This window comes from Pogona vitticeps, chromosome 5 (genome assembly GCF_051106095.1).
Source record: "Pogona vitticeps strain Pit_001003342236 chromosome 5, PviZW2.1, whole genome shotgun sequence".
Taxonomy (NCBI): Eukaryota; Metazoa; Chordata; class Lepidosauria; order Squamata; family Agamidae; genus Pogona; species Pogona vitticeps.
In genome coordinates, this window is record NC_135787.1 from 21,607,112 (window position 1) to 21,633,099 (window position 25,988).

General features: G+C 39.9%; 1 protein-coding gene across 5 annotated transcripts in view; it reads left to right on the plus strand.

The window, feature by feature from the left end:
- The first annotated feature begins 9,142 nt into the window (after positions 1 to 9,142).
- Positions 9,143 to 25,988, plus strand: part of BANK1 (B cell scaffold protein with ankyrin repeats 1) — a 193,187-nt gene continuing 176,341 nt past the window's right edge. For 4 of the 5 annotated variants that reach the window (XR_013545800.1, XR_002301625.3, XM_078394622.1 and 1 more), the window contains exon 1: positions 9,147 to 9,371. Coding sequence is in view for 3 of the 5 variants with exons in the window: in XM_078394622.1 (XP_078250748.1) it covers positions 9,353 to 9,371 (19 nt within the window). In the remaining 2 variants the exon portion in view is untranslated. Of the gene's footprint in view, positions 9,372 to 25,988 lie in introns of all 5 variants that reach the window. The other variant, XM_020805437.3, reaches the window with a different exon arrangement.

A 25,988-nucleotide genomic window follows, 5' to 3' on the forward strand; every position in this document is an offset into this window, starting at 1 on the left:
TGAGAAGCACTCAGGACACTTTGAATTTTCAGATTAGGGAATCTGGCAGGGTTGGAAGTTGCTGAGGACCTCACCCCCGAAAACGCTTGAATTATCACAGAGGAAAAGACAAACACAAATTTCAGCCTTTTTCCCTATGAGAACAAAAAGGGAAAAGGGAAAACCCATTGTGGATATTGATTCCTTAGATATCTCTGATGTACCTACCAGTTATACCAATGGTCAGGACTGGTCAGTAGATTACTCTTGGGGCAAACAGGATGTGCTAACTAATGAGAAAGCATTAAACTTGGCAATGGAAATTGCTCAAACTGAAAGCCTGAAATATACAATTCTTGGAAATGATACAGTGGTGCCTCGCATGACGATGTTAATTCGTTCTAGCGAAATCGCTGTAGAGCGAAAACATCATCAAATGAAATGAAAAAAACCATTGAAACGCATTGAAAATCGTTCAATGTGTTCCAATGAGCTGAATACCTGCTCGTCCAGCGAAGATCCTCCATACGGCAACCATTTTAGGTGCCTGTAAAGCGAGGAATCAGTCCTAGAAAACAGCGGGGGGCCATTTTCTTCAGCCGGTGGCCATTTTGAAACCCGACGATCAGCTGTTTGCTGATCGTCATAAAGCAAAAATCAGTTCCCGAAGCAGGGAACCGATCATCATTAAATTAAAATAACCCATTTAAAACATTGTTTTGCGATCGCAAAAGCAATCGCAAAAACCTAATCGTATAACGATTTCCTCGTTAAGCGAGGCAATCATTAAGCGAGGGACGACAGTATAAGATAAACTTCTGCAAATATAGAAGGGGAGATAGGACAGGAGGTAGAATTAGAATCTCCCCATGATGCTAATATTGAATTGCCAGATATGTGTAAGAACCAAGACACACGATCTAACTCTAGGGCAGCAGGAGATGAAATTAATGAGAGAACAAAGGTTGCCTCCAGACCCATCTCAGAAAAGGGAGCAGAGGCTGCTGCAGAGGGATTGGAAACCCCAAGAGAAAAATTGTTTATGAAAAGTATTGGTTTAATATCCAAGGAATTGGAGGTAATGAAACAATTCCTGTCAGGGTGCCATGGCTTGCTAAGCACAATGGCTGATATATGCTTGAGGGATGGAGACTAGACTGCACAAATAAGAATGAAACCGTGGAACATGAGAATCACAATAAAATGAGTCACAAAAAGATCAGCTGGAATAAGTGAAACAGTTCTAGGAAGCACCAACAGTGAACTGGCAAGAAGAGTAAAAATATTTCTAAAAATGGAAAAAGGAAAGAACAGACCTAGCACCAGGGAAATCCAAGAAAATGAACTTCCAAAGACTTTTTAGACTCCTGGACAACTATACACAAAACTTACTCAAATCATCTCCATGGGGAGACCCTAAGCATGACATACTTCAGCCTGATTAGGTTTGTCCTGTATCATCCAATAATTTGGGCCCAGTTATGTCTACAAATGTGCCAAGTAAATCAATAATTAAGGAAGATGTTGCACAAGACTCATGGCAGCAAGTCTCTCTTGAAGAACCAGGTTTAATAGCTGAGAGGTCCAATTCTAACTGAGGGAAGCAAACTAGCAGTACCACCACAATAGGAAATGATTCTAAGTTGGGAAAAGCTGACTTTTTAAACTTTTTCAAAGCCCAAAGGTAGACTCTCTCAGCTTAAAAGTAAACTCCATCTTTTGCAGCTGTTACACCCAGTCGTTCCAGAGATCACCATAAAGGATATCATGCACATAGAATATTTGTTTCCAGACTATTTCAGCACATGTGCAGTGGTGACATTTAGGAAATGGCAGATCACTGGGGCTGTATAGGGTCATAAGAATGAATTCCTGAGGACAGGTTTGTTTGTGATGAGATTCTTTGACAACATCACACAGACATGCCTATTACATAAAGATTCAAAAATTCAATCAAAATATACTGGTCTCTGCAACTATATTACTTTTGAAGATGGCCAGCTCCCCGAACATGGCATGCATCAATGTGTGAAACAACAATCAGCATATCCATCTAAAGACACAGATATCTTTCAAGTACCAGAAGAGAAGGAATTGCTAAAATCCTTTATGGTACTATCTTATCAAACTCAGGATATAATAACCAATAGAATATCAGTCTTAAAAGATACGCTTATTCGCCTCCAAGGTTTGGATAATGACATGGAAATGATGGCTGGATCTTTGCAGGGTAGACAAGGAACAATAGAGAAGCAGAAAAAGGAAAAGATCTGCCCCCTTTTAAATAAAGGAAATACAACCATTCACCTCCTAAGAATTGCCAGCCCAACTTACTTTCAAGAGAATCAACTACCAAACAACCCACTTTCAATCATGGCTTAAAACAGGTAGAAAGCCAAAGTCTAAAATTAGGCTGTGCAGACAGGGCCTACAAAATCTGAGTTTGACTGACAGCTTCATTCAGAGTTTATATTGAGTGAGGGTCGGATCAAACATTAAAGAAGAGGTATTATTTTCTTCTCTTTCTCTATTTCCCCCCTAAGCATTGCACAGCTATGTGCTTGAGACATCAGACATGCAAGCGAAGCCATGCCATCCACCTGAACTGAACTGTTATAAAACAAAAAGAAGCTCATTTGTGGAATATGGATAGAAGCAAGCCCATGTTAGAATGAATTGGCAGCCTTTTCCTCCTAAGGGTGCATTTCTTCTAGATTTGAAACTAGTCTCTCATCTAGGGAGGCCCTGAGTTTAGGGGCACAACCAGCAGATATAAGAAGGTGTGATCCTGCACCACCTCTATCCATATTCACAGATGCCAAACCATGCTAAGGCAGAAATGGAAATGTTCTAAAGGCAAGATTGGCTTCACTTTTCATTTGGGATGCCCTCGTCTTCTTATGTGTCTAAAATATTTATAGAGATTTTGAAGCAAAGAACAGGGAGCAGCACCTGATTTGCAATGGAGAGATTTAGCCCCTGGGAAAAAATGTGCAGTATGGTATCTGAGCTTGATGTGGACCAAGAAGCTGCTGTCAGCTATGTGATAAAAACAGGTGCTTGACCTTGAGGCAGAGGTTTTGTACCAGATCCTAGAGTAGGAAAGCATGTCTATCCATATGGTGTTAGGGTTTAGTTCCCATCGGCCCCAGCCAGCATTATCAAGGATGACTGGAGCTATCATTTAACAACATCAGAAGGGACTCTGGTTCTCTGCTCCTGCCATAGCCACCATCTTTGTGTACCTCCTGGAAGAGGGGCTTGGCAAGTGTTGTTGGATCCTCAGCCTCACAGCCTCAAAGCCTCAGATACCTTGATTTTGAACTCTTATATCCCCTCTTCTCCTACCAGGACATAGCATGTTACCAGCACTATATAGATATATTACAGAGAATTGCATTGGCAATTCACAGTTTCGTAGGGAAAATTGCATTAATCTTGGTAGCAAATTGTACATGACCAGACACGTGCCTGAGAACACAACTAGAACTTTGTTAGCAAGTGGCAATTTGCCACCAAGACTTATGACATGCCTGTTACACAAATATAAACCACCAGTAAGATCCCAATTGCTATTTTTACAGGGGAGTAACAACATTACTTTAATGAAATAATGTGGTCATTGCTAATGTTGCTATTTTTCTGTAATGAGTGATGGTTCCTATTACTTCTGAAGTGTTTCAAGTGTTTCATTTTGGGGCAAAGTTGAAGGATTTTGGACCATTTTCCTATTTTAAATGTTTTTAAAAATATATTAAGTAATACTTTTAAAGTGACATGTCTCACTTGGAAAATTGCACTACAAGCAACGTACTGCTTTGAAGAAAAAATATCACAAATGCAAATACATACAGTTTGTAACGTTCCCAACCAATACACAGCGTTGCTTCACAGGATAAGGAATGTACAGCTCCTTGCTGGCCATATCAAATGTCCATCCATGTTCCATAGCTGAAGATTCACTGGCCACATTACAAATTGCTTTCCTCCCCAAGGTAATGATGCACTGGGAGACTTTTAATTCTCATAGATTTTCCCATGCTTTGGCAATGAATATTTGTACATATATGTCAATTCTCAAGTTTAATAATTCCAGACTGAACGTTCTCATAGCCACACTCTTATGGCACATCATTAATTTTTTTTCCAGCTGTAAAACTTCATCTTTTAGATTCTGGTGTATTGTTGTGCAACAAATCTCAGTGTTGTAATTTGTGACTAGACTGTGGATAAAATCACCAAGTTTTTGTTTGTTTTCTAGTTCTCTTCCTGTTTACAGCTGACCATGCCTCACCGCTTCTGTCTTTTGTGTTTTTTGATTGGCTACCTGGAATTGTTTCCAGCCTATTTGATTGATCCCTATGTGCATCCACTCCCTTTACTATATCTGCACAAATATATATCCCTACTAGAAGATCTAGGTCTGCAAGAAACACCAGTCCCTTGCAACACTGGACAGGAGGTTAACAGAATCATTCTTTCATGTTCTTGCCATGCTTATATATCAGGCACTATGTTGGGACGTGGTGGCGCTGCGGGCTAAACCGCAGGAGCCTGTGCTGCAGGGTCAGAAGACCAAGCAGTCGTAAGATCAAATCCACGTGACGGAGTGAGTGCCCATCGCTTGTCCCAGCTCCCGCCAACCTAGCGGTTCGAAAGCATGTAAATGCAAGTAGATAAATAGGGACCACCTCGGTGGGAAGGTAACAGTGTTCCGTGTCTAAGTCGCACTGGCTATGTGACCACGGAAGATTGTCTTCGGACAAAACGCTGGCTCTATGGCTTGGAAACGGGGATGAGCACCGCCCCCTAGAGTCGAACACGACTGGACAAAAATGGTCAAGGGGAACCTTTACCTTTATCTTTATGTTGCAAATTATTATTATTATTATTTTTAATGAATCCCTCTGTCAAAACAGTGAATAATTTAAAAGAAAGGGCACAAACACAAGAGAGTGAAAGAGAAAGAGAGCGAGAAAGAGAAAGAGGGAGAAGGTAAAGGATAGCATGTGGTAAGGACAGAAAGAGTATCAAAGAGAGAGAGAAATTGCTATGACAATATGCTACAGACTACCCATACAACTGGAAGACCCGAATAACTGTCTCCTGGAATGGACACCAAGACATTCACAAAGAGAAATCATTGTATCATTGAGGGAATTCAACACTCGTCACATCTGTTGGAAGTCTGGCTTTGCCAATAATGGAGTATCTTATGACAAGTTCATCTCCCAGAAGGTGGAAATGGAATCACAGATCTGCTGTCTCGGTCTTAACCTTGAGCAACAAGGAAGAACTGATTGATGAAGTGAAAGCGGTGGTAACCTTCAAGGAAAGTGTGACCACATTGTCTTCAAATACATGAAGCAGGGGGTGGCAAAAACTGACTACATTTGATGAGCGCCCTGGCAATGAAGTCCAAGAAGCTCAGAGAGAAACTAGGTGGATTTCTGTAGCTAAATATTGTTATCAGAAAAACAATTCAAGAAGTATTGAATTTTTGCGCTCTTTTAAATGAAGTGGCAATTACAACCTTCTCTCATGATGAGGCACATCTAAAAAAGACATTTTAATAAGAGATTTTATTGGATTTTTGTGTGATATGGTGCTCATTTAGTTTTACCCCTTTTATCTGAGTCTATTGATCTTGTTGATTTGAAAATAATTTTATCTAGTTGTAATATTGGTTAATACTATTTGTTTGTTACTTTTAGATATTTTATGGTTACAACTATTGATTACACATTTTAAATGTGTACACTGGAAGCTGCTTTAAAAGGATTTGACTGCAGCCTATAAAATACCTGAAAATAACCAATCAATCAGTCAGTCAGTCATGAAGAAGTACAATGCAAGGATCCCAAATAAGCAGGCAAATGCTCATTTTGTCAAATGCTGATCATCGGCTTTAAAGAAAGGGTGGATGCTGAGTAGTTACATGGCATTGTTCACAGATGGTCCCAGTTTCAAGACCTAAGCTGTCATGCTAAAACAGGGGATAGACCATCATTTAAAATTTGAAGACCTTCAGTCAATAAAATACAGATTGATCAAGCAATAGTCTGGTTGAATAGAGGGTATCATTCTAGGTTTCTTTATGCTGATTCACTCAGGATCTCATTCATCTCTACCCTTTTTAGGGTAAAGAATAACTTAAGCCATAACAGTGTGGTGGTGCTAAATCTTTATGACTTTGAACACCTCCAAGTGAGGGTATTAAAATTGCATTGCTGTGATAATGATATTCGTCAATGAGAGAGGACATGTCCAAAGTTCCGTTCAGTCTTTGTGCTCATTTAAACACGTTAAATAATGTAACATGTTGAATATCTGGGATGAATGAAATCCAGAACTATTTGAAAAGTAAATCCAAAAGACAATTACGCTGTTTCTCAGTTTTTAGTTTTCTTGCAACTACATCTGTAAAACAGCTTTCATATATGTTGAGGGTGTTTCGCCATGTTCGTAGATGGCTAAGGCCACTCTGTGCAAGCTGTTGAAAATGGCTCACTAGTGGCAACCCATCTATCTTGGCCACAATGCTTGCAGGTCCTTGTCACATGATTTAAAGTGCTGGTGTTGCTAATCTTCACACCCATGATCTCTAGTGGCTTCCTGGTGACTCTGGGTATATGGCGTTTGGCTGCTGAGTTGTATGGAAAGCTTTGTCATATCCCATGTGTGAGATATGGGCTCAAAAATGGAGTAGCTGGTGAAAGAGAGCCCTGAACCAGTCAGACCTCAGACTCTACAGCCATCGTAACCTAACACACCTGCACGTGGGGCTCCATCCTATGCTGACACCACTAAGGCTTAATCCTAACACTGTGACAGACTGCCCACCTCTAGCAGCACAAGTTAGGCATCCTTCAGTCTCGAAAGACTATGGTAACGTGCTCTGTATGGAGGACTTGGAACAGCATCTAGTGTGGCTGAGGAGGCCGATTCGAGAGTGGCAATCCCTTCCACGCTGAAGACAAATCCAATCTGTCCCCTGTCCAGCTCCCTGATTTTGCTGCTTTTCTGACTTCCTCTTTGCCTCGGCCTGCTGGACAAGGGTCTCTTCAAATTGAGAGAGGCCATGATGCAACGCCTGCCTCCAGGCTGAATGCTCAGATTTCAGGGTTTCCCATCTCTTGAGGTCCATTCCTAAGGCCTTCAGATCCCGCTTGCAGATGTCCTTGTATCACAGCTGTGGTCTCCCTCTGGGGCAATTTCCCTGCACTAATTCTCCATACAGGAGATCCTTTGGAATCTGACCATCAGCCATTCTCATGACATGTCCAAGCCAATGTAGACGTCACTGTTTCAGTAATGTATACATGCTAAAAATTCCAGCTCGTTCTAGGACTACTCTATTTGGAACTTTGTCCTGCCAGGTGATACCAAAAATCTGTCGCAGGCAATGCATATGGAAGCACAATGATCTTATAAACTCTCAAGTCAAATGTCAGCTTGAGAGATACTTGGAGGGGAAGAGTTTGGAGCCTGGTGGACAGACCTGATCTAACAGGATAAGAGGCTTCCATGCAGCTCCAGGGAATCACTGGAGCATGATGCCCACTGAAGAAATCTGCATCTTCCTCCTTGTTCTGCCAGCTGGGCAATCCAGATGCACCCTGAAAAGGAAACAAGTGCTAATTTTGCACAAATTGCACACTTTCTGTTACCTTAGCAGCACAAAAAAGTGCTCCTTGTCTTGGTCTTGATGAAAAGTTTTGCATCCTCTGAGAATTCTTTGCCAAAGTGAATTTAGACTATCTTAATTAAAGAGAGCAGAGGATTTAATTGGTAGCCTTTACCTCCTTTCTGCACTCAGATGCTTCTTACTGTAAATAACATGTATTTATTATTATTATTATTATTATTATTATTATTATTATTATTATTATTATTATTATTATTATTATTATTATTATTATTATTATTATTACAACTACAACATAAACATAAACCAAAATACAAATTGACTGTGTTCCCCACCACCATAGTCGGGACCTCTTGCGGTAATCCTCTTCTTCCATGTAACTATTATGTTGGTTCTGGTGATGAAAAGCACTTCCCTTCTGAGGAAGAAAACTAGGTATTGCTTGTTCTGTGTGAACAAACAAAGGATTTCAATAGTGATTGACTCACATAAGGAAGTGAGCTAGAAATAATTTCTCGTCTTATCCAATTTGCCTGTAGTCTGAATAGGATTTAAGTAAGGCTTATATCATGAGCATGTATCTCTGGTAGATATATTGCTAGGAATAGCCAAAATTTCCACATTAGACGTTGTTGTGCATATACCCACCAACATTTGGGCATTGAAGGATTATATGTGATGATATAATGAGAAAGGGAGCCTCCTGAGGCAGAAAACACATTTGATCCTAGCATGATCTTTTCTCATGGCGGCAAACTGTTTTACTTGTGTTTGTGACTGATCACCAGCAGGCAAATATGACAGAGTTTGGACAGAATTATGTCACTGGAAGCACAATGTACTATCATTTTCTAATTGCAAAGCTGGCATCTCATATAGTTTGACACTATGCTGAGGCCTATATTTGGGAATAAATCTAAGCTGTAACCTAAACTGTCAAATTAGTATATTCTTGTCCCTTACAGACTGAATCTTTGTGCTCAGAGATATCTTTTGACCAGCAAGGGAAAGTTTTCTCAAATGCTTTATACTTATTTCAGCCACAACAAGATGTGGTGAGATGTTCAGAGAAGGACTATTTGCATGAGTATCTTAAGCATCAGTGCTTTTGGGGAACTCCTGTGCAACTAGAGATTGTATTGCTCTTTCTTCAGAACAAACAGCAGACTGAGGGGTGAAGAGTAGTAGAAAAAGTGGAGTACACCCTACCTACCCTTCATGCCTTTTCCTTGATAAAATTAATTTTGCTTCCCAATTGCAGCTATATGCAGTTTGGATTTGTTTTTCCACAATAAATCTTGCAAAATGATACGTCACTCAATTACCTTTACTGATATCATATGATTTCACTGATATGTATAGACATTTGTATAGCCTTGATTGGGAGTGTGAATGTTTTTGCCCCACTGGGAGGAGGAAGTTCAGCAGACCACAGTGCCGTTCATAGTGCACAAGGCTCCTGGGAGAACAGTTTCACTTCTGCAGAGAGGCCAACTTCCCTTTTAGCATCCAGCTGAGTTGGGGCTGGCAAGGACGCGAAGAAGGTGCTAAGCAGTGATAACAGCAGCTTCTTTTCATCCTGTGCACCTTGTCCATAGAAAGTCAGCTGGGACGTCTTGAATCACAACCATCCTGATTTCTCTGAGAGATCCTCTTCCTCTCGTCCTGCTCTTTCACTCATCTCTGCAGAAAGGGAGGAGTAAGCTCTTCCCCAGAAAAGGAGTGATGATGGCAAGCAATTTGGGTAAGTGATGCTGCTATTGCACTATAGCTGGAGGAACTGTTTATTGGCCAAGCAAGAAGGAAAGACCTGCTGAACAGGAAATCAGTCCCATTGAACTTAATGAGATTTATTGCTAATGGATGTGTGTCAGTACAATGTGTTCTCCACATGCATCCATGAGCAGTGCATACTCAGAAACAGTTCACATACTAGGTGTTTAAGGGAAAGGACATTACTTTCCTATAAGCAGAGCTCAGAAGAATTCTTTGTCTTGAATACAAATCCCGAAGCCCCACAACTAGGACAGACAATGGCCCTGCTGACTGGGAAGCCTGGGAGGAGTACTCTAGAAAAAGAGATATTTTAAAAGATACAGTATGTCTGCAAGGCAAACGAAAGGTGAAAACAGGCAAAATCATTACTAGGGGAAGGATTTTTATGACATGTCATTTTTTTCCTGCAACCTATGTTTGAGCTTATGGGTAGGTTTGAACATGTTTATAAGTAATCTGGTAAGGAAGGCTAGATTACTCATAAACATGTTTGAATTTGCTTATGGGTTCAAATGTAGGTTGCAGAGAAAATGTGAAATGTCATAGAAGTCCTTCCCCTAGCCATTACCATAGAATGAACTTACGATGGTTTCCAGGTCCATTGTGTCCCCTCCCATAGCTTATAGTCTAGCCTGTCTCACCATAGCTAGTTGAGAAGCACACCTAGAAAGTGACCTGATGTGTTTGGCCGGTGAGGCATCGATCCATCATTTCTCACTCCCTACCTCACTGCGGTCCTCCAAGACATCATACTGTAGCTCTGACATCCAAATGAAAAGCAAACAAGCAACAACAACTAAACAGGATATAAAAATTAAGCCTTGATCCCAGGTGGCATCTGCCAAAAGTTTTCTGTTGTCTTTTGCCTGGAAACATACAATTGGCTCATATCTTAAGGGGGAAAATCCGGAGGGAGCAACAGACCAAGCTGAATGATTAGCCTCTGTAAGCTTGAAATCCCCACATGGCCATGAAACATACTGGCTGATATTGGGTCAGGAATGTTATCTCTTAATGTAGTTGACCTCACAGCGTGTTGTGAGAAATAAATAGGAAAGAGGGAAGTCACGCATGCCACCGTGCATTCATGGAAAGAAAGGCAGGGTCAAAAAGTAAACATTATTAAATAATACTTATTTTGGTTAGTGTAGGTAGTTTATTCAGTGGAGTTTTACAATTAACCAGAGAATGAAGATTGCCAATGGAAATCTACTACTTAACTCTTGTTGACACTTTTCAAGCTTTTTCTGTTGTCAATTTTAGTCATTTATCAACAAATTATTTGATAAGAGAACTGAATAATAGTCAATAGTATGTAATTTACAAGCAACATTCTGAGTGGGAAGATTCTTTAAATACTTTAAGAATCAGTATGACAATATTCCCATGATTTTGCTGTGACTGTTATTTTGAACATTCTGCCTGAATGTTGCAGGCTTTCCCAAATATTATGCCTCCTTTTGATAGCAGTAGAACAACATGTAAATAACCTCTACAAATTCCCCATCTATTTGTGGGAGATGAAATGTGATGAACAATTTCAGCTTATTTCTTGGTAGGAGGAGAAATCCTCCTGTAATTTTTCAGACCTAGGGCTTACCACCAATAATAGTGGCAGCAGCACAGATTTTTCTCTTTCTCTCTCTCTCTCTCTGTCCCCAACCCCAAGACTTTTTAATTTTATTTTTGGAGTTGCTGCTACAGCTGGCAGCACCAACGCGAGCTTTGGCAGCCTGGTGACAATTTGGCATCCTTGACAATGCCGTGAACTAACGTGTTAATGGAAATGGTTGTCTTTTTACCGCAGATCTCTATCCCTGTGACTCTAGAAGTGCCATATGAGAAATCTCCCCACAGAGTGCTAGAAATCAGAACAGTTGTTCCGAGGAATATGGAAGGCTCATTCTCGCTGACATAGGACGAGACATAGGTTTCAGTTGGGCTGTACAAGTATGGTGGCCATGTATCCTGCTTTATTGAGGACAGTCTACAATTTGAATAGCTGCCAGAGGACAGCTTCTTCCCCCCCTCCCCCAGAATGTATCCTTGATGTGAAGAGCCACCTTGGGTCCTTTTCAAGGAGAAAGAAGGGGTAAAAATATTTTTAATAAATAAAATAAAATAAAATAAATCCAAACCACATTTAAAGACAAGGCACCATAAGGAGGAAAATGAGGGACCCTGAAGTTGCCCATAACCTTTGTAAATATATTTCACAACACATAACTTTGTAATACACATTTGTAATACATATTTAAATATGCATGCCGAGGGTTTTTAAGATTGCTGGCTGAATTGGGAATGGAATTATTGATATGGACAAAGGAAAGTGTATATAGAGTTCAGTCATTCCTACTCAATTCAGGGTTTTCAAAGAAATGTGATATTTTTCAGGGCCCAACACTGCCTGGAAATATGGTGGGGACTTACATTTGGTGGTCTCTCCCACCCCCCACCCCCAGTGTGATATTGTTGTGTGCTAACAAGTAGCTTCCCTCTTATGCCAACCATATGAATCAATGATTTTCAAAAGCTCCTGTCATGCCCTCTGAACTAAAGATGTAGGTTCTTTTCTTGAGCCAATCTAATTTTTCCAGTTCCTCTTTCCACTTTTACTAGCATTATTGTCTTTTCCAATGAGTCTTGGGTTTCTCATGATATGTCCAAAATACTATAGCTTTGGTTTAGGGATTTGAACTTCTAGTGAGAGTTCAAGGTTTTTACATATGGTGTAAGTGCTAAGACCTGACTGTTTTTGGCTCACTTGCCACTTTGGGAAATGGATGTTATGATACTGATTACATCTCTGGGCATCCACAGAGGATGTAGCAGTAACTAAAGATATCTCCTTTTCCTGAGGATAAAAATAAGCTAATACACACTGACATTTCTTTACCTAGACCATGGTCTGAAGAATTGTAGCTGTGAACAAGCTTAGTGCTGAAAGAATGGTTATTTATGGAAACTGGTCCTGTGGCTGTAAACCTATTCAACTTGATTCTCTCAAATTGAAATAGAGAGAACTCCATATAAGATTGTGCCAGATTGTTAGCACTATTCCATTTCTTTTTACTTCTTTTTTGCTGAATAGGTGAATGAAAGTGAATGAAAATGGTAACTTGGTTTGCCACAGGCCTAAATTAATTTTCTGGTTCCAAGGATTAAGCATGCATCTCTTTGCAACCTAGTTCAATCCTAGTTTGCTGGGTGGTCCTATGGAGGCCAACTGCAACTCACCACAGATTTATGGGTCAACTCACCACAAATCATCCAACTCTCACAAAACTAGGGTTGCCACGTCTTAGGAAATCCAGCAACTAAGGCTGCTGAAGACCCAAAGAAGTGCTATGCTCCTCCAGTTCTCTAGCTAAGGACACAAATCTCAAAACATGTAGCACCAGAAGAGGAAAACTGATAATTGTAAATAACTTGGCTTTAAAGCCCTGACATCCATCTACATCCATTCCCCACAGAGACCAGGGCTCACTACATCAATTCAAAGGTATTTGAAAGTATGTGTTCCTGCCTCACCGCTGTGAGACATCACAAGGTCCTTCCCCTGGGATATCACAAGGAACTCCAGCCCCCACCCTCCAATCTGAGGTCTGGGTTCTGAAATCTGTAGAAACGGGATGCTACTGGCAGCATCCACAACAACATGTCATTGGCAGCCTTGCCAAGTGAGGATACTTTCACAAGAACTACTATCCACCTCCAAAATGCTCATCAGTATTGGCACTCAATATTAAAAACTGGGACACTTACATTCACAAAAAAAATACACATTGTTCAAACACAACAAAACAGGTATATTAATGACATCATAATATTAAGATCATATTAAGTTAAACAGCTTTTTTTAAAAAAACACTGCTAAAAAGTTAAGTGCCAAACAGTTGACAGGCCTTTCTCGGAAACCAACCAATCCCCCACAACCTGCCTGAATTAAAATAAATTAATAAAAATAATTCCTAGTTATTGTTCTTGCCTGATGGCAGAAGAATAACTAGGAAGGGATCAGCGTGGTTTCCCTTGGAGTCCCTTTCCCAAAAATGTGAGGAGGCCCCTCAGTGTCACCTGGTTACCTCAGACTTCTTTTTCTGTCAGCAGTTCTGTGTGGCTAGGAGACTCAACCACAAAGGTGTGGGCTAATCATGTACAGTACATCCTTCACAGGAACTCAATCAATACTTCCACCTTCTAGCAGCATGCCCTCTGTGTAATAAATTATGCTTCTGTTGCCCCCTGGATGGATCGTGTAAACATGATGCATGCCATGCAGATGCTGTTCCAGAAAAACAGTGGCCATTCATGGAGGATCAGATTTAAATTACAATGCCCCAAACTAATGTTCATAAGACTAAAGATCAGCTTTTTCTGAATCTGAGAATGACACTTGGTCTCTGATCTACAGTTTTGCCCCATAGGCAAGTCTTTTAAATCTGAGAAAATATGAGCTTGAATTTTTAGTTGGCCCCTATTTACTGTGACTGCCTTTCATACATTTAGCTGTTAACCCTCTCAACAGTAGTTTTAAAAAATGGATAGGCAGGCATTGTGCCAGGTCAAAGTCCTACGAATCTGTCTCTTTGACTCTTTCTTTAAAACTAGAGATGCATGAACATTTTCCTCTGGAGCAAAAATTAACCTTTTGACAAAAGAATTATAACAGAAGGCTTTTTAAGGTGAATTCTTTAATTCTGTGTGCTGACTCAAGGGACAAAGGGCTAAAATGTTTCCCTGTGACTAAATGAATGCATCTGGCATCAGTGAGTAACTGCAACTATAATATTAAGTAAGTATTATTATATATTTATGGTGCAAAAGAACTGGTTTTGTGGCGTAGGAAGATCTGGCTTTCATTTCCACCAAGTCCCAAGTCCCAAGTCCAGGTCCCTATTAAAAACAAACCTTTTTCCATAGAAAAAGGGAGTGGTGGGTGGATTCAGAGTCATGAGTCGCTTCCGAGACATTGAAAAAAAAAAATCAGACTCAAGTCATTGGTGCAACTTAACTCCGACTTGACAGCAAGTGCCACAACTCACATCTCCATCCCTGAAGAAAACTCTCTAGTTCTTTCTGTCCTGTTTGTGAGAAATTTGCAAAATATTGCTATGTTCTTACAAAATGTACCAAACAGAATTATCACCCCTCTGTACCCTCTGAATTCAATAGGCTCTAATTCCTAGCATGAGAAAGACAGTGTTGTAAATGCCTGCTGTACAAATGTTAAAGATGAGGAATCTCTCATTTTTAAAAAAGGTGATCCTAACTCATTAGCACAACAAACATAACTAAATACAGACGCTTCAAACTTTTAGGATATAAGTACTCAGAGGTCGCTGCCAGGATAGATATTGAACAATTCTGTTCTTTCCTTCTTATGAGGAAATTCATGAATTTGGGTTCCTTGCTTGCTTGCTTGCTTGCTTGCTTGCTTGCTTGCTTGCTTGCTTGCTTGCTTGCTTGCTTGCTTGCTTGCCTGCCTGCCTGCCTGCCTGCCTGCCTGCCTGCCTGCCTGCCTGCCTGCCTGCTTGCCTGCTTGCTTGCTTGCTTGCTTGCTTGCTTGCTTGCTTGCTTGCTTGCTTGCTTGCTTGAAATCCCTGTACTTTGCTAGCAGTAAATCATTTGAACACCATGTCCACAATTCTACTGAGATTTGGAGTAAATAAAATACCGGTAATACAAATTGTGGTAATGGACTGCAGATAATGAATAAAGTATCGGTTGTGTGCCTGATCACATGCCTGTTTGTGTGACTGGCAGGCAGCCAGACACCTTATTGGCACCATATTTCACTTAATCTGGAATAAAATCCCAAAAGGATTTTGGCCAACAGGGTTGACTCTTGAGAATATATTGTTTACAATTGCACTATACATATGCTGTGTGATTTTAGTGCAACTTACTTCCCTTTAAGAGTATTAAGCACAGTAAATCTAAATAATTCTACACAATGTCTCATCTTTTATGACATCCATCTTCAATTCATGGGAGAGGCAGCGATAAAATATTTCACTAGTGTCTGTGCCTTACTTGAATAATGGCTTCTGTCTACATTCATGAAGATAAATGTCATAATTATAACAAATGTCAGACTTACCTTGGATTGTGTTGTTTTTTAAACAACAGATAATTACATCTTTTAATATGACAATAGTTAAAATGTATATGCTGAAATACTGTACTTCCCTATGCATCTTGATACATAAGACCACTCAGTGTGATATTTAGATATTTAAGAATGTCAGAAACCTTAATCTATTCAAAGACATTGATTATAATCCATAAAAGTTCATATTGGAAACACTTTTCCTTAGGACTTGAGTGTTATTCAATGCTATTCTTGAAAAGGAAGATTAATTTCTCAGTATGGTGTGTGAATTGGGAATGTACAATAGATATCTCTGTTGCTGCAAAATTCAGTGCATGGTTTTAAGCCAGCTATTTTATGGATTGTTTTGCCCCTTTGGTTGAAACCGTTTAACCTAGCTGCACATTTGAGGACAGAAAGCTATCCCAACTCCTTTAGCTTTCAGATCACATGCTTAAGAGCTATATCTGATCTCTGCTTATTAAGATCAGCACTGATTAATAGCTTGCAGTTTACTGCTTTGATTTTCTATATATTATCCATCAGGATGTAATGAATAGGTATTTTCATTATATAGCTGAGTTTCCAAATAAGAACACCTCATTACTGTACCAAAATCAACAGCAACACATTAACTTTTATCAGACCACATTCTACAAAATTGATCTCTTCGTAGAAAAACACACACACACATTTAAATTAGATGTCTAGTAGCTTGAGCTACCATTAAGCAATGTTATCTCATTTTCTTTAAAGATTCTCATCCAGAAAGGATATTCTGTTATTGATTAGCCTGTGAAGCCATGCCTAGAATTAATGAATTTAAGTAGGCTATTGCACGTACTGCATTGAAAGCACAAAACCAAAATGTGGTTTATGGATTTAGAACATCTCATGAGCCAAATAAGTCCCATAAAATGAGAGGTATTGCATATAGATTTTCAATCAGCCATTTCAATGAAGAAAAGTACTCTGGAAGCCATACACCTGTGCACCTGCCTGGCAAGATGAAAGAGGCAGCAATTTGCTTTCTTTAATTTATTCCTGAGTAGACTGCCATTATCTCCTTATTCTCTCCAAATGTATAGAGAAGTTACTTAAATGCTGTATGAATTATCCTAGCAGACAAAAGAGAATGGAGAAATTGTTCTCCGTAACTACAATTCCCAGAGTACTTCAGCTAGCATGAACATTCTGGAAACTACAGTCAAGAAGTAGAAGAAAAGAATAATAGGGGAAAATTAATCCCGTCCCTAGAGAATAAATACTGTTAGAAAGCCATTTGGTCTCTAGCAGCCAATAGTTTCCAAACTATTTTTTTCCTTCTACTACTCTTTAAGAGTCCGTGGCATAGATAAAAAGATAGGGATGAGACACGTGCAACCCATGAATTAAGTAAATAAATGATCTATTCAATTCCAGATTTGATTTTTTTTAAAAAAAGAGAGATTTACTTAAATTGATTTTTACAAATGGAAGAAAAATAGCTTGCAATGAGAAAGCAAACATGTATTTGTAAAGGCTTTCACAGCCAGGATCTAATGGTTGTTGTGGGTTTTTCGAGCTCTTTGGCCATGTTCTGAAGGTTGTTCTTCCTGACGTTTCGCCAGTCTCTGTGGCTGGCATCTTCAGAGGACTGGAGTCCTCTGAAGATGCCGGCCACAGAGACTGGCAAAACGTCAGGAAGAACAACCTTCAGAACACGGGCAAAGAGCCCGAAAAACCCACAACAACCATTAGAAAGCAAATACTTAAAAAATAATAATACCTGTCTTTAACATATATCAAGGGTGGGGAAAATGTGGGCTTCTCGGATGAATACAATCCTGTTTCCCCAAATCCAGCTGGTACTCTAGAAGTAGGTATGTTGTTTGGTGAGGTGTCTGTTGCATGGTTGTTTCTCATGTAACAGCAAAATGGCCTCTGTTTGCACAACGTTAGTTGTATGTGCAGAAATCCCCAGCAGAATACTAACCTGAATATTTTGTACACCAGCTTCCACAATTGTTGGAAATGTTGGGTGGGATTTGGTCCAAAATATTCAGAGTGGCAAAGGTCCTCCAGCACTGATGCACATAACAATAATCAGCTCGGAATTGCACTGGTCCAAATCCAAGGTTATTCCCCAGGTGTTCATTGAATATCTACACAGACATAATTAAAATGTCTCCTTTTTCTGCTGGAAGAACAGCTGTGTCCTTATGGAAACATGATAGAAAATATGCAATCAGGTACTGTAGAACCTCCAATATGCAGATAATACCACTCTGATGGCAGAAAGTGAGGGGAAATTAAAGAACCTCTTAATGAAGATGAAAGAGGAGAGTACAAAAAATGGTCTGAAACATCAAAAATGATAATATCATGGCCATTGGTCCCATCACCTCTAGGCAAATAGAAGGGGAAGATATAGAGGCAGTGACAGATTTTACCTTCTTGGGCTCCATGATCACTGCAGATGGTGACAGCAGCCACGAAATTAAAAGACTCCTGCTTCTTGGGAGGAAAGTGATGACAAACCCAGACAGCATCTTAACAAGCAGAGACTTCACCTTGCTGACAAAGGTATGCATACGTAGTCAAAGCTATGGTTTTTCCAGTAGTGATGTATGGAAGTGAAAGCTGGACCAGAAAGAAGGCTGACTGCCAAAGAATTGATGCTTTTGAATTGTGGTGCTGGAGGAGGCTCTTCAGAGTCCCCTGAACTGCAAGGAGAACAAACCTATCCATTTTGAAGGAAATCAACCCTGAGTGCTCACTGGAAGGACAGATTCTGAAGCTGAGGCTCCAATACTTTGGCCATCTCATGAGAAGAGAAGACTCCCTGGAAAAGACCTTGATGCTGGGAAAGTGTGAAGGCAAGAAGAGAAGGACGTCAGAGGATGAGATGGTTGGACAGTGTCATCAAAGCTGCCAACATGAATTTGACCAAACTCTGGGAGGCAGTGGAAGACAGGAGGGCCTGGCGTGCTCTGGTCCATGGGGTCACAAAGAGTTGGACACAAATTAATGACTAAACAACAACAACCAGCCTCCACCATAGAGCACATGTAAGTCTGGCTTTCAAGTTATGCTCAGGCGAAGACTGCAGGCAGTGATTTAAAATTTAGTTTAATTAAGTCTGGAAAGTGAACCTTAAAAAGAGTTTGCAGTTTTAATTATTCTTTTACAGTTCTAATGGAATTTTTTCTTTATGTGTTGAAAATCAAATTGAGGTAGGAGATGGCTGCCTTTTAATGTTATTTGATCTTGCAAAAGTAAATTAATTGAATGAAGCAAATTATACGGTCTATTCAACGCCTATTAAAGGATTCCTTAAAAACGAGAAACCTGTATTAAATTTAACCTCTGTATTTCCCTGTTTCGAAGATAATGGCTCTGCCTATTAAAAGGTCATTTGATATAATATCCTCCTAAAGCAAAATGAATATTATAATGATCCAAATTAACAGGAAGCCTTGTTTGGAATGTATAGATGGAAGAGATTTCAGAGAGGTAGCAGACAAAGGTGGGAGGGAAAGGTCACAAGGAAGAAGACAAGAATCAAGCCTCTGAATTTTGCTGTGCACAAGTCTTCAATTACCTATGACCCACCTGCCTCATATTTGTCTTAACAACCTCTTGCCAATGCAGAAAAGGAAGTGCTGAAGATGTATAATGCCATAGTTGGTAGTCTGATGGCTGTTCATCAGTACTCTTTCATAGATAATGCAGGTGCCAGCAATGAATTCCTAACAACAAGTCTTGGATGCAGTTCATTGGGCCCTGGAGATTTTAACTTGCTTGGCATAATAAGGGATTCTTTGGCTATTTGTTAATCAAACTCAAACTGCAATCCAGTCCCTTCCATTTGTACCTCACTTTTGCTTGAAGGATCATAGACTGTCTTTTGGGAAAAGATCAAGCTAAAGTAGGAATTGAGCACTTATGCCTTTCATTTGTCATCTGTTATCATTTTTCCATCCCCACTTGGTAGCTGAGCCACTATTTCTTTTCTCTGTCTTATGCTATGCACATACCTGAAGGATGTATCTGTGAAGGTTCTTAGTCATCCAAGTGAGGATAGTTGGTCTGGAAGTTGAGTCATAGTACCTGGACTTCTTTCTTATTTGGTTGAAACATTTTGCTACTCATCCAAGTAGCTTCTTCAATCTGAGGAGAGTTGGTAGGAGACCCCTGATATATCCTCCACATTGGTTTCACTTCCCTCTGGTCTGAATAGGCTTGTTAGATGAACAAACCCCCAGTCTTTTGTAGAGGTTTTCCCCTCTACACTCGAACCTGGGTTTATTTGGAAAGGAACTATATTTGTGCCTCTAGCATCTTCAGTCAGGAGCCTGTTGGATTGCAATCTTTTATAGCAGAACCAAATATGAATTCATTAAATGAGCGGAAAGGTACAAAGCACTTTCACAGTTCTCTCACATTAAGGGAACTAAGTCATACTCTTCCAAAGAAACTCACCACTAATGGAAATCAAGATGATAAAAGTCTGCTCATAAAACTCCAGAGTGCTGTCAGTAATCAACAGTGAATACTGCTTCCCAGTGTAAAGTAATAGCAATGTATTCTTTTGTTGGGAAATTCCTGCTTTGATTTTATGAAAATGTCGGTGACTAAGTGCACAGACCAAGAGTAAGCACTTTGGGGCGCTCACTTAATTTTAAAAGCCTTTTGGTTTAAATCAGTCTAGATCTCTGAGAAGAACTATCCCTCCCTTCCAGGAAGCCTGCTGGGTGGGAGGGAATGGGATGTAAGTAAGAAGGAAGGAAGGAAGGAAGGAAGGAAGGAAGGTAGGTAGGTAGGTAGGTAGGTAGGTAGGTAGGTAGGTAGGTAGGTAGGTAGGTAGGTAGGTAGGTAGGTAGGTAGGTAGGTAGGTTTGGGGAAAAGAGAGGGGGAGAAAGAAAGAGAGAGAAAATGGTGGGTCCAGAGGGAGAGACAGAGAGAGGAAGGTGGTTTCCCATCTTTTGGCCTCTGATTTTACCTTGTGTGTTGACTTTGACCACTGCTGGCATGTAGTCTCTAACAGAGTACAGCCTTCCAGGTAAAGAATACTCAAAAGTAGTTTCCCATTCCCTTCTTCCTGGGGTGCCCTGGGACTGTGCAGCTTTCCCAAGGCCACACAGGCTGGTTCTCCTTACAAGCGATGCAATGAGGAATCTAACTCTCAGCCTCTGGCATCATAGAGAGATTCATAAATCACTAAGGTAGCCTGCCAGCTCATTTCACATTAGGGAATGCTCACCCAAACAAATTTTGGATATTTTCTGAATGTTTTTTCTGCAGTTGTCCCTTCTTCTAATCCCTTTTGGGCCATAGGATCTCTCTGCCATCCTACCCACTTATAGTTCCGCTCATCCTCTCTCTATCCATCATAAAAGAAAAGATTCCTGTATTTTTTCTTTATTTTCATTTTCATTTTTTCTCTTTTCTTGAAAGCCACACAATCAATACCTCTTTCTGAGTAATGGTTAGACGCCATATTTGGTGGTTCTATTACATTATGCCTTTATGGATGGCTACACACCAGTAACCCAGAAAATGGCTTGCTTCGCAGGAAAGTTCCTGTTCTACTCTGGATGACAGCCTACAATTGCCTCTTGTTCCTCACTGTGGGACTAATAATACATTTTATTCTGCTGGGCTTCCAAGTACAAACAGGTGAAGTGAAGCTTAATTTTTTCTCAAAGTGTGAAGGTTCTATTAAGTTTTAATGCTGCAAAGTTCCCCTTAACTTACATTTACAGCCAAAATGCAATAGGTATCTGTCACTGCATTACCAGAGAGGGATCCCTTATAAAACACCAGTGGTCAAACTATAGGGGTTGTGATAGGGGGAGCATTGAATGAAATACACAAGCTCCACTCTCTGATCATCTCCTCTGTTAGTGGAATCATGGCTCCTCTTGTAAGTGAAGCACTGGTCAACTTCTAATTTGTTTATGGACTCAGCCTGAAGAAAGTTAACGAGGCTGAAATCCTACCACTAATTTACTTGGTACCTGCTATGTTTGGCAGGGCTTGCTCCCATGAAACTGCATGCCATTGGTACGTACTTCTGAGTAAACATATACGGAATTCTGCTGTAACTGAAATGCTGTGCATAGTAACTTGGGAGTACACCATCCTGAACTCTGTGGGGCTTAAATAAGCTTAAATCTGCATAATCGCTAGTGTAGCACAAAGGATTCATAGGAATAGTTGTGCCCCGGGAACCTTGACTTTACACCTCATTCTTACTTATTCCGAACTTTTCTTATGTTAGTCCTGGGAAAACCGACCCTGACCTCACTTTTGGCAAAGACTGCATATTCTCCAAGGGCCATTTTGAGGTCAGCTTCCAGTGAGCTCTCAGGGTTGATTTCCTTCAAAATGTTCTCTTTGCAGTCCAGGGGACACTCAAGAGTCTCCGCCAGTACCACAATTCAAAAGCATCAATTCTTCCGCGGTCAGCCTTCTTTATGGTCCAGCTCTCACTTACTTACATCACTACTGGAAAAACCATCAGTTTGACTATGTGGACTTTTGTCAGCAAGGTGATGTCTCAACTTTTTAAGATGCTGTCTAGGTTTGTTATCGCTTTCCTCCCAAGAAACTGGCGTCTTTTAATTTTGTGGCTGCTGTCACCATCTGCAGTGATCATGGAGCCCAAGAAGGTAAAATCTGTCACTGCCTCCATATCTTCTATTTGCCAGGAGGTGATGGGACCAGTGGCCATGATCTTAGGGTTTTTTTGTTTTGTTTTTTGTTTTGTTTTGTTTTTGTTTTGTTTTATGTTCAGCTTCAGACCATTTTTGGCGCTCTTCTCTTTCACCCTCATTACGAGGTTCTTTAATTCCTCCTCACTTTCTGCCATCAGAGTGGTATCATCTGCATATTGGAGGTTCTTGATATTTCTTCCGGCAATCTTAATTCCGGCTTGAGATTCCTCCAGTCCAGCCTTCCGCATGATATATTCTGCATATAAGTTAAATAAGCAGGGAGACAATATACAGGCTTGTCGTACTCCTTTCCCAATTTTGCACCAATCAGTTGTTCCATACCCAGTTCAAACTGTTCCTTCCTGCCCCAGATATATTTAAGCCACTACCAATAACTTATAAATTAGGTCATTAATTCCTTTCAAATACATTAAATCTGCTTTTTTAAAAATTTAATAAAATTTCCAAAGAGTATAACAATATGAGTATTAACATAATCTGAAAAGAAAGAGAGCTAAGGATGCAAGGAAAGCCCAGAGAAGGAAAAATGACCCTTTTTCAACTATAGTTCTCAGAATTCTCAGAGATTCATTTGTTTGTCTTATTTATAGCCACCTTTCTCCCCGTAAAAGGACCTAAGATGGGTCACAGTATTAAATAACAACAACAACATAGGTTTTCAGTTAAAACTTGTATTTGCTATATAATATCAGTCAATGTTTTTTTATAATTTTGATGCCTGGTGTTTTTGAATCATCATCATCTAAAATATTTTACCCACCTTCCTCCTTAAGCAAGGCGCAAGGCAGCATGCATAATTAAAAGACTGTATTTAAAGCTAACAACAGTGAGTACTGCAAAGGATCAAATGCCATACTAAAAAAATGGTAAAATGCATAAATCCTACAAGAAATGAATATATTCATTTCATAAATCACCAGGACACTGTAGATTTGAACTTAGAACTTTACAGCCAGCAGCTACAAGCTGTCTCGTGGAGGATTCTAGCATTCAGTAGGTGTATTCCAACTACAGAGCTTTCTTCTGCGCATTCCAATCTGTCTGGGCTGAACTGAATGATCCTTTACATTTTCTTACCTCTATTTCTGGCAATTGGGAGGAGGATACATTTGTGGGGATGGCATGAACTTCAACTAGTTTATGCCACTCACTGGAACCACTGAGTCAAAAACATGAAGAAACAGAGTTTTAGGAGTTACAAGGGGTCTCGCATGAATACATTCTTAAGAACAACCAACAATTGTGTTCCAAAACTCTTGAACATTGCCACCAAAGAGGGAAGTATGAAACACCAAGCTGGCCTCATTCCTATTAACAATATTGAGTATTGTCTGGACATATTACATGAAGTCTTGCAGGGATAAGGTACCATCTACTTTGTGTTATAATTCTTTATAATAACACTGATCAATAAAGATGCCACAGAGGGCCGGATACTGCTGAGATTATCTCCTTTGTGAGACTTGCCTACATTACTCTCCCATGTGAATACATACTATAGCTTGTATTCCAAAAATGGGATTTGGAGAACATCACAAGCAAATCATACCAAACTGTTAGTTAATATAATACCAACTTCTGCAAAGCTGTTTGTTTGTTTGTTTGTTTGTTTCAGATTGAACTGAGGCTGGATTAATGATAAGAAGTTGTCTTTCATTGGTCAAATGACATTCCTGCCTTTAAAAAAAAAGAAATCCATATTTGAAGATTCTGGCAAGATTTTGCCTCTTCAAATGTATTGCCCAGAAAAGAGAGAAAGGAGGGCACAGATTTGTATCAAACTTTTATTGTAGACCATCAAGTCATCTCCCACTTATGGTGACCTTCACAAGGTTTTCAAGTAGGTGAGATGTCAAAGGAATGCTACTATCACTACTTTAAAATGAGTTTCTATAGCCAAGCAAAGGTTTGAACCCAGGTCTTCTGACTAAAACACTGTTTACTAGGACACACTGGCTTTCATATGAGACATAAGATAATTGATAGATATGCACACAGATGTCATAATCATCATTGCAATTTAACAGGAATGCCATACCCTTCACCATAGAGGGGAAAACGTAGAACTGAGATTGTGTGTTCTCTGGGTCCTGACTGTGAATTTCAAAATCCCTAATCTCCAAGTTTATGATTCCTTGTCTTTCATTTCAACTTGGGCAGAGTGCTTTAAAAGACCAGCAACCTTCCAAAAGAAAAAAGAAAAAAAAGGGAAGAGTGATGCTTATATACACCACCCCATAGAGTTTAAAGCACTCTTTGGGTGATTTACAATTTAATTATGCAGGCTGCACCCCCCCAAGCAAGCTGGGTACTCAATTTACCAACCTCAGAATGATGGAAGGCTGAGTGAACCTTGAGCTAGCTGCCTGGGACTGAACCCAGGTCATGAACAGAGTCTTGGCTGCAGTAGCTACAAGGTGCCATGAAGTGTCACAAGAAATATAAAGAAAAAAAGGGGGGAGGAACATTCTCTGTAAAGCAAGAGACATGACAATCCTAGTTCAGTTCCATACTTAAGTTTTGAATGGTTAAGAATACTCTCAGTAAGATAATTATTTATTACTAATAGGAAAAAAGAGTGGTATTCAGATCATAGTTTCTTTCCTTGAGATAAAACCAGAACTAAGAAGTCAAGGAAGGATAAGCCATCAGATTCAATTCACCTACATTATATTCACAGTTAATAAAGTGCTATGAATCTGAAATAACTACATAAAAAGCAGCAGAACTCCACCCCGCCCCCAGCAAAATTACTCTGTTATAGCGCAGAGCAGCATGCATTTTGTGGCATTTTTTAAAAAGCCTTTAAAAAAAACATGGCTCTGGGCTGCTTTTCTTTCTGCCTCCAGCTGTGCTGCCGCATGACAATTGCTGTTGGAACATATTCCTATTATGGTTCCTGCCGAAATAAGCCTGGAGCAATTGGACTACCTGTATTCATTGTTGTGTCATATTGTGCCTCGCAACTCATTGTTAATGATCAATAGACCTAGAGTGGCTAATAGGATCTTACTCTCTACAGTCGCTGTGTCACAGGTACGATTAGGCTTCGTATGTCATTTCATTTTACCTCCACACAAGGCAGCCAAGCTAAAAAATAAAATAAAATAAAATAAAAAGCTAGACCTGCCTGCTTTAATTTAATAGGACACTTTTCAACGTTTTTATACATACCATACAACAATACAAAGGAGCGCAAAATATCCCACAATAAACATGGTCTGGAGAAGGAATCCAGAGTTAACTCTTACACCGGCGACTCTAGCTCTCATTTTCTATATGTCCTGAAAATCTAACTGTTTTGGATTTGCAGGAATTTTAGCTACAATGATCATCAACGTAATCTTAGAACTGCAGAGCTGGAAGGGACCCTATAGATCATTGAGTCCAGCTCCTGTCAAGGTGGCACAGTGGGGAATCAAACTCCCAACCTCTGGCTCCACAACCAGATGCCTAAGCCACTGAGTGAACTATGATTAATTGAAGGCTGCAGCTTTGGTAGCATGATAGCAGTATGAAAACTAGGTTTCCATTCAGCTTCCTTTGAAGCTACATAGCTGTCTAGTAAGACGGAAGGAAGCAGAGAGATCTCCAGAGGAGGCTTCACATAGCTGATGAATACACTACATGAATGTAATATTAGAAACCTGTGGGTTCCTCTGTTTCCTTCTAAATGGTAAACACAGGGGGCAATCAGACAAGCATGTTGCTCTCTGTTTGGTTCACTTTGGTGAACCTTACTTTCCAGCAACCACGTGTGTTTCAAGTA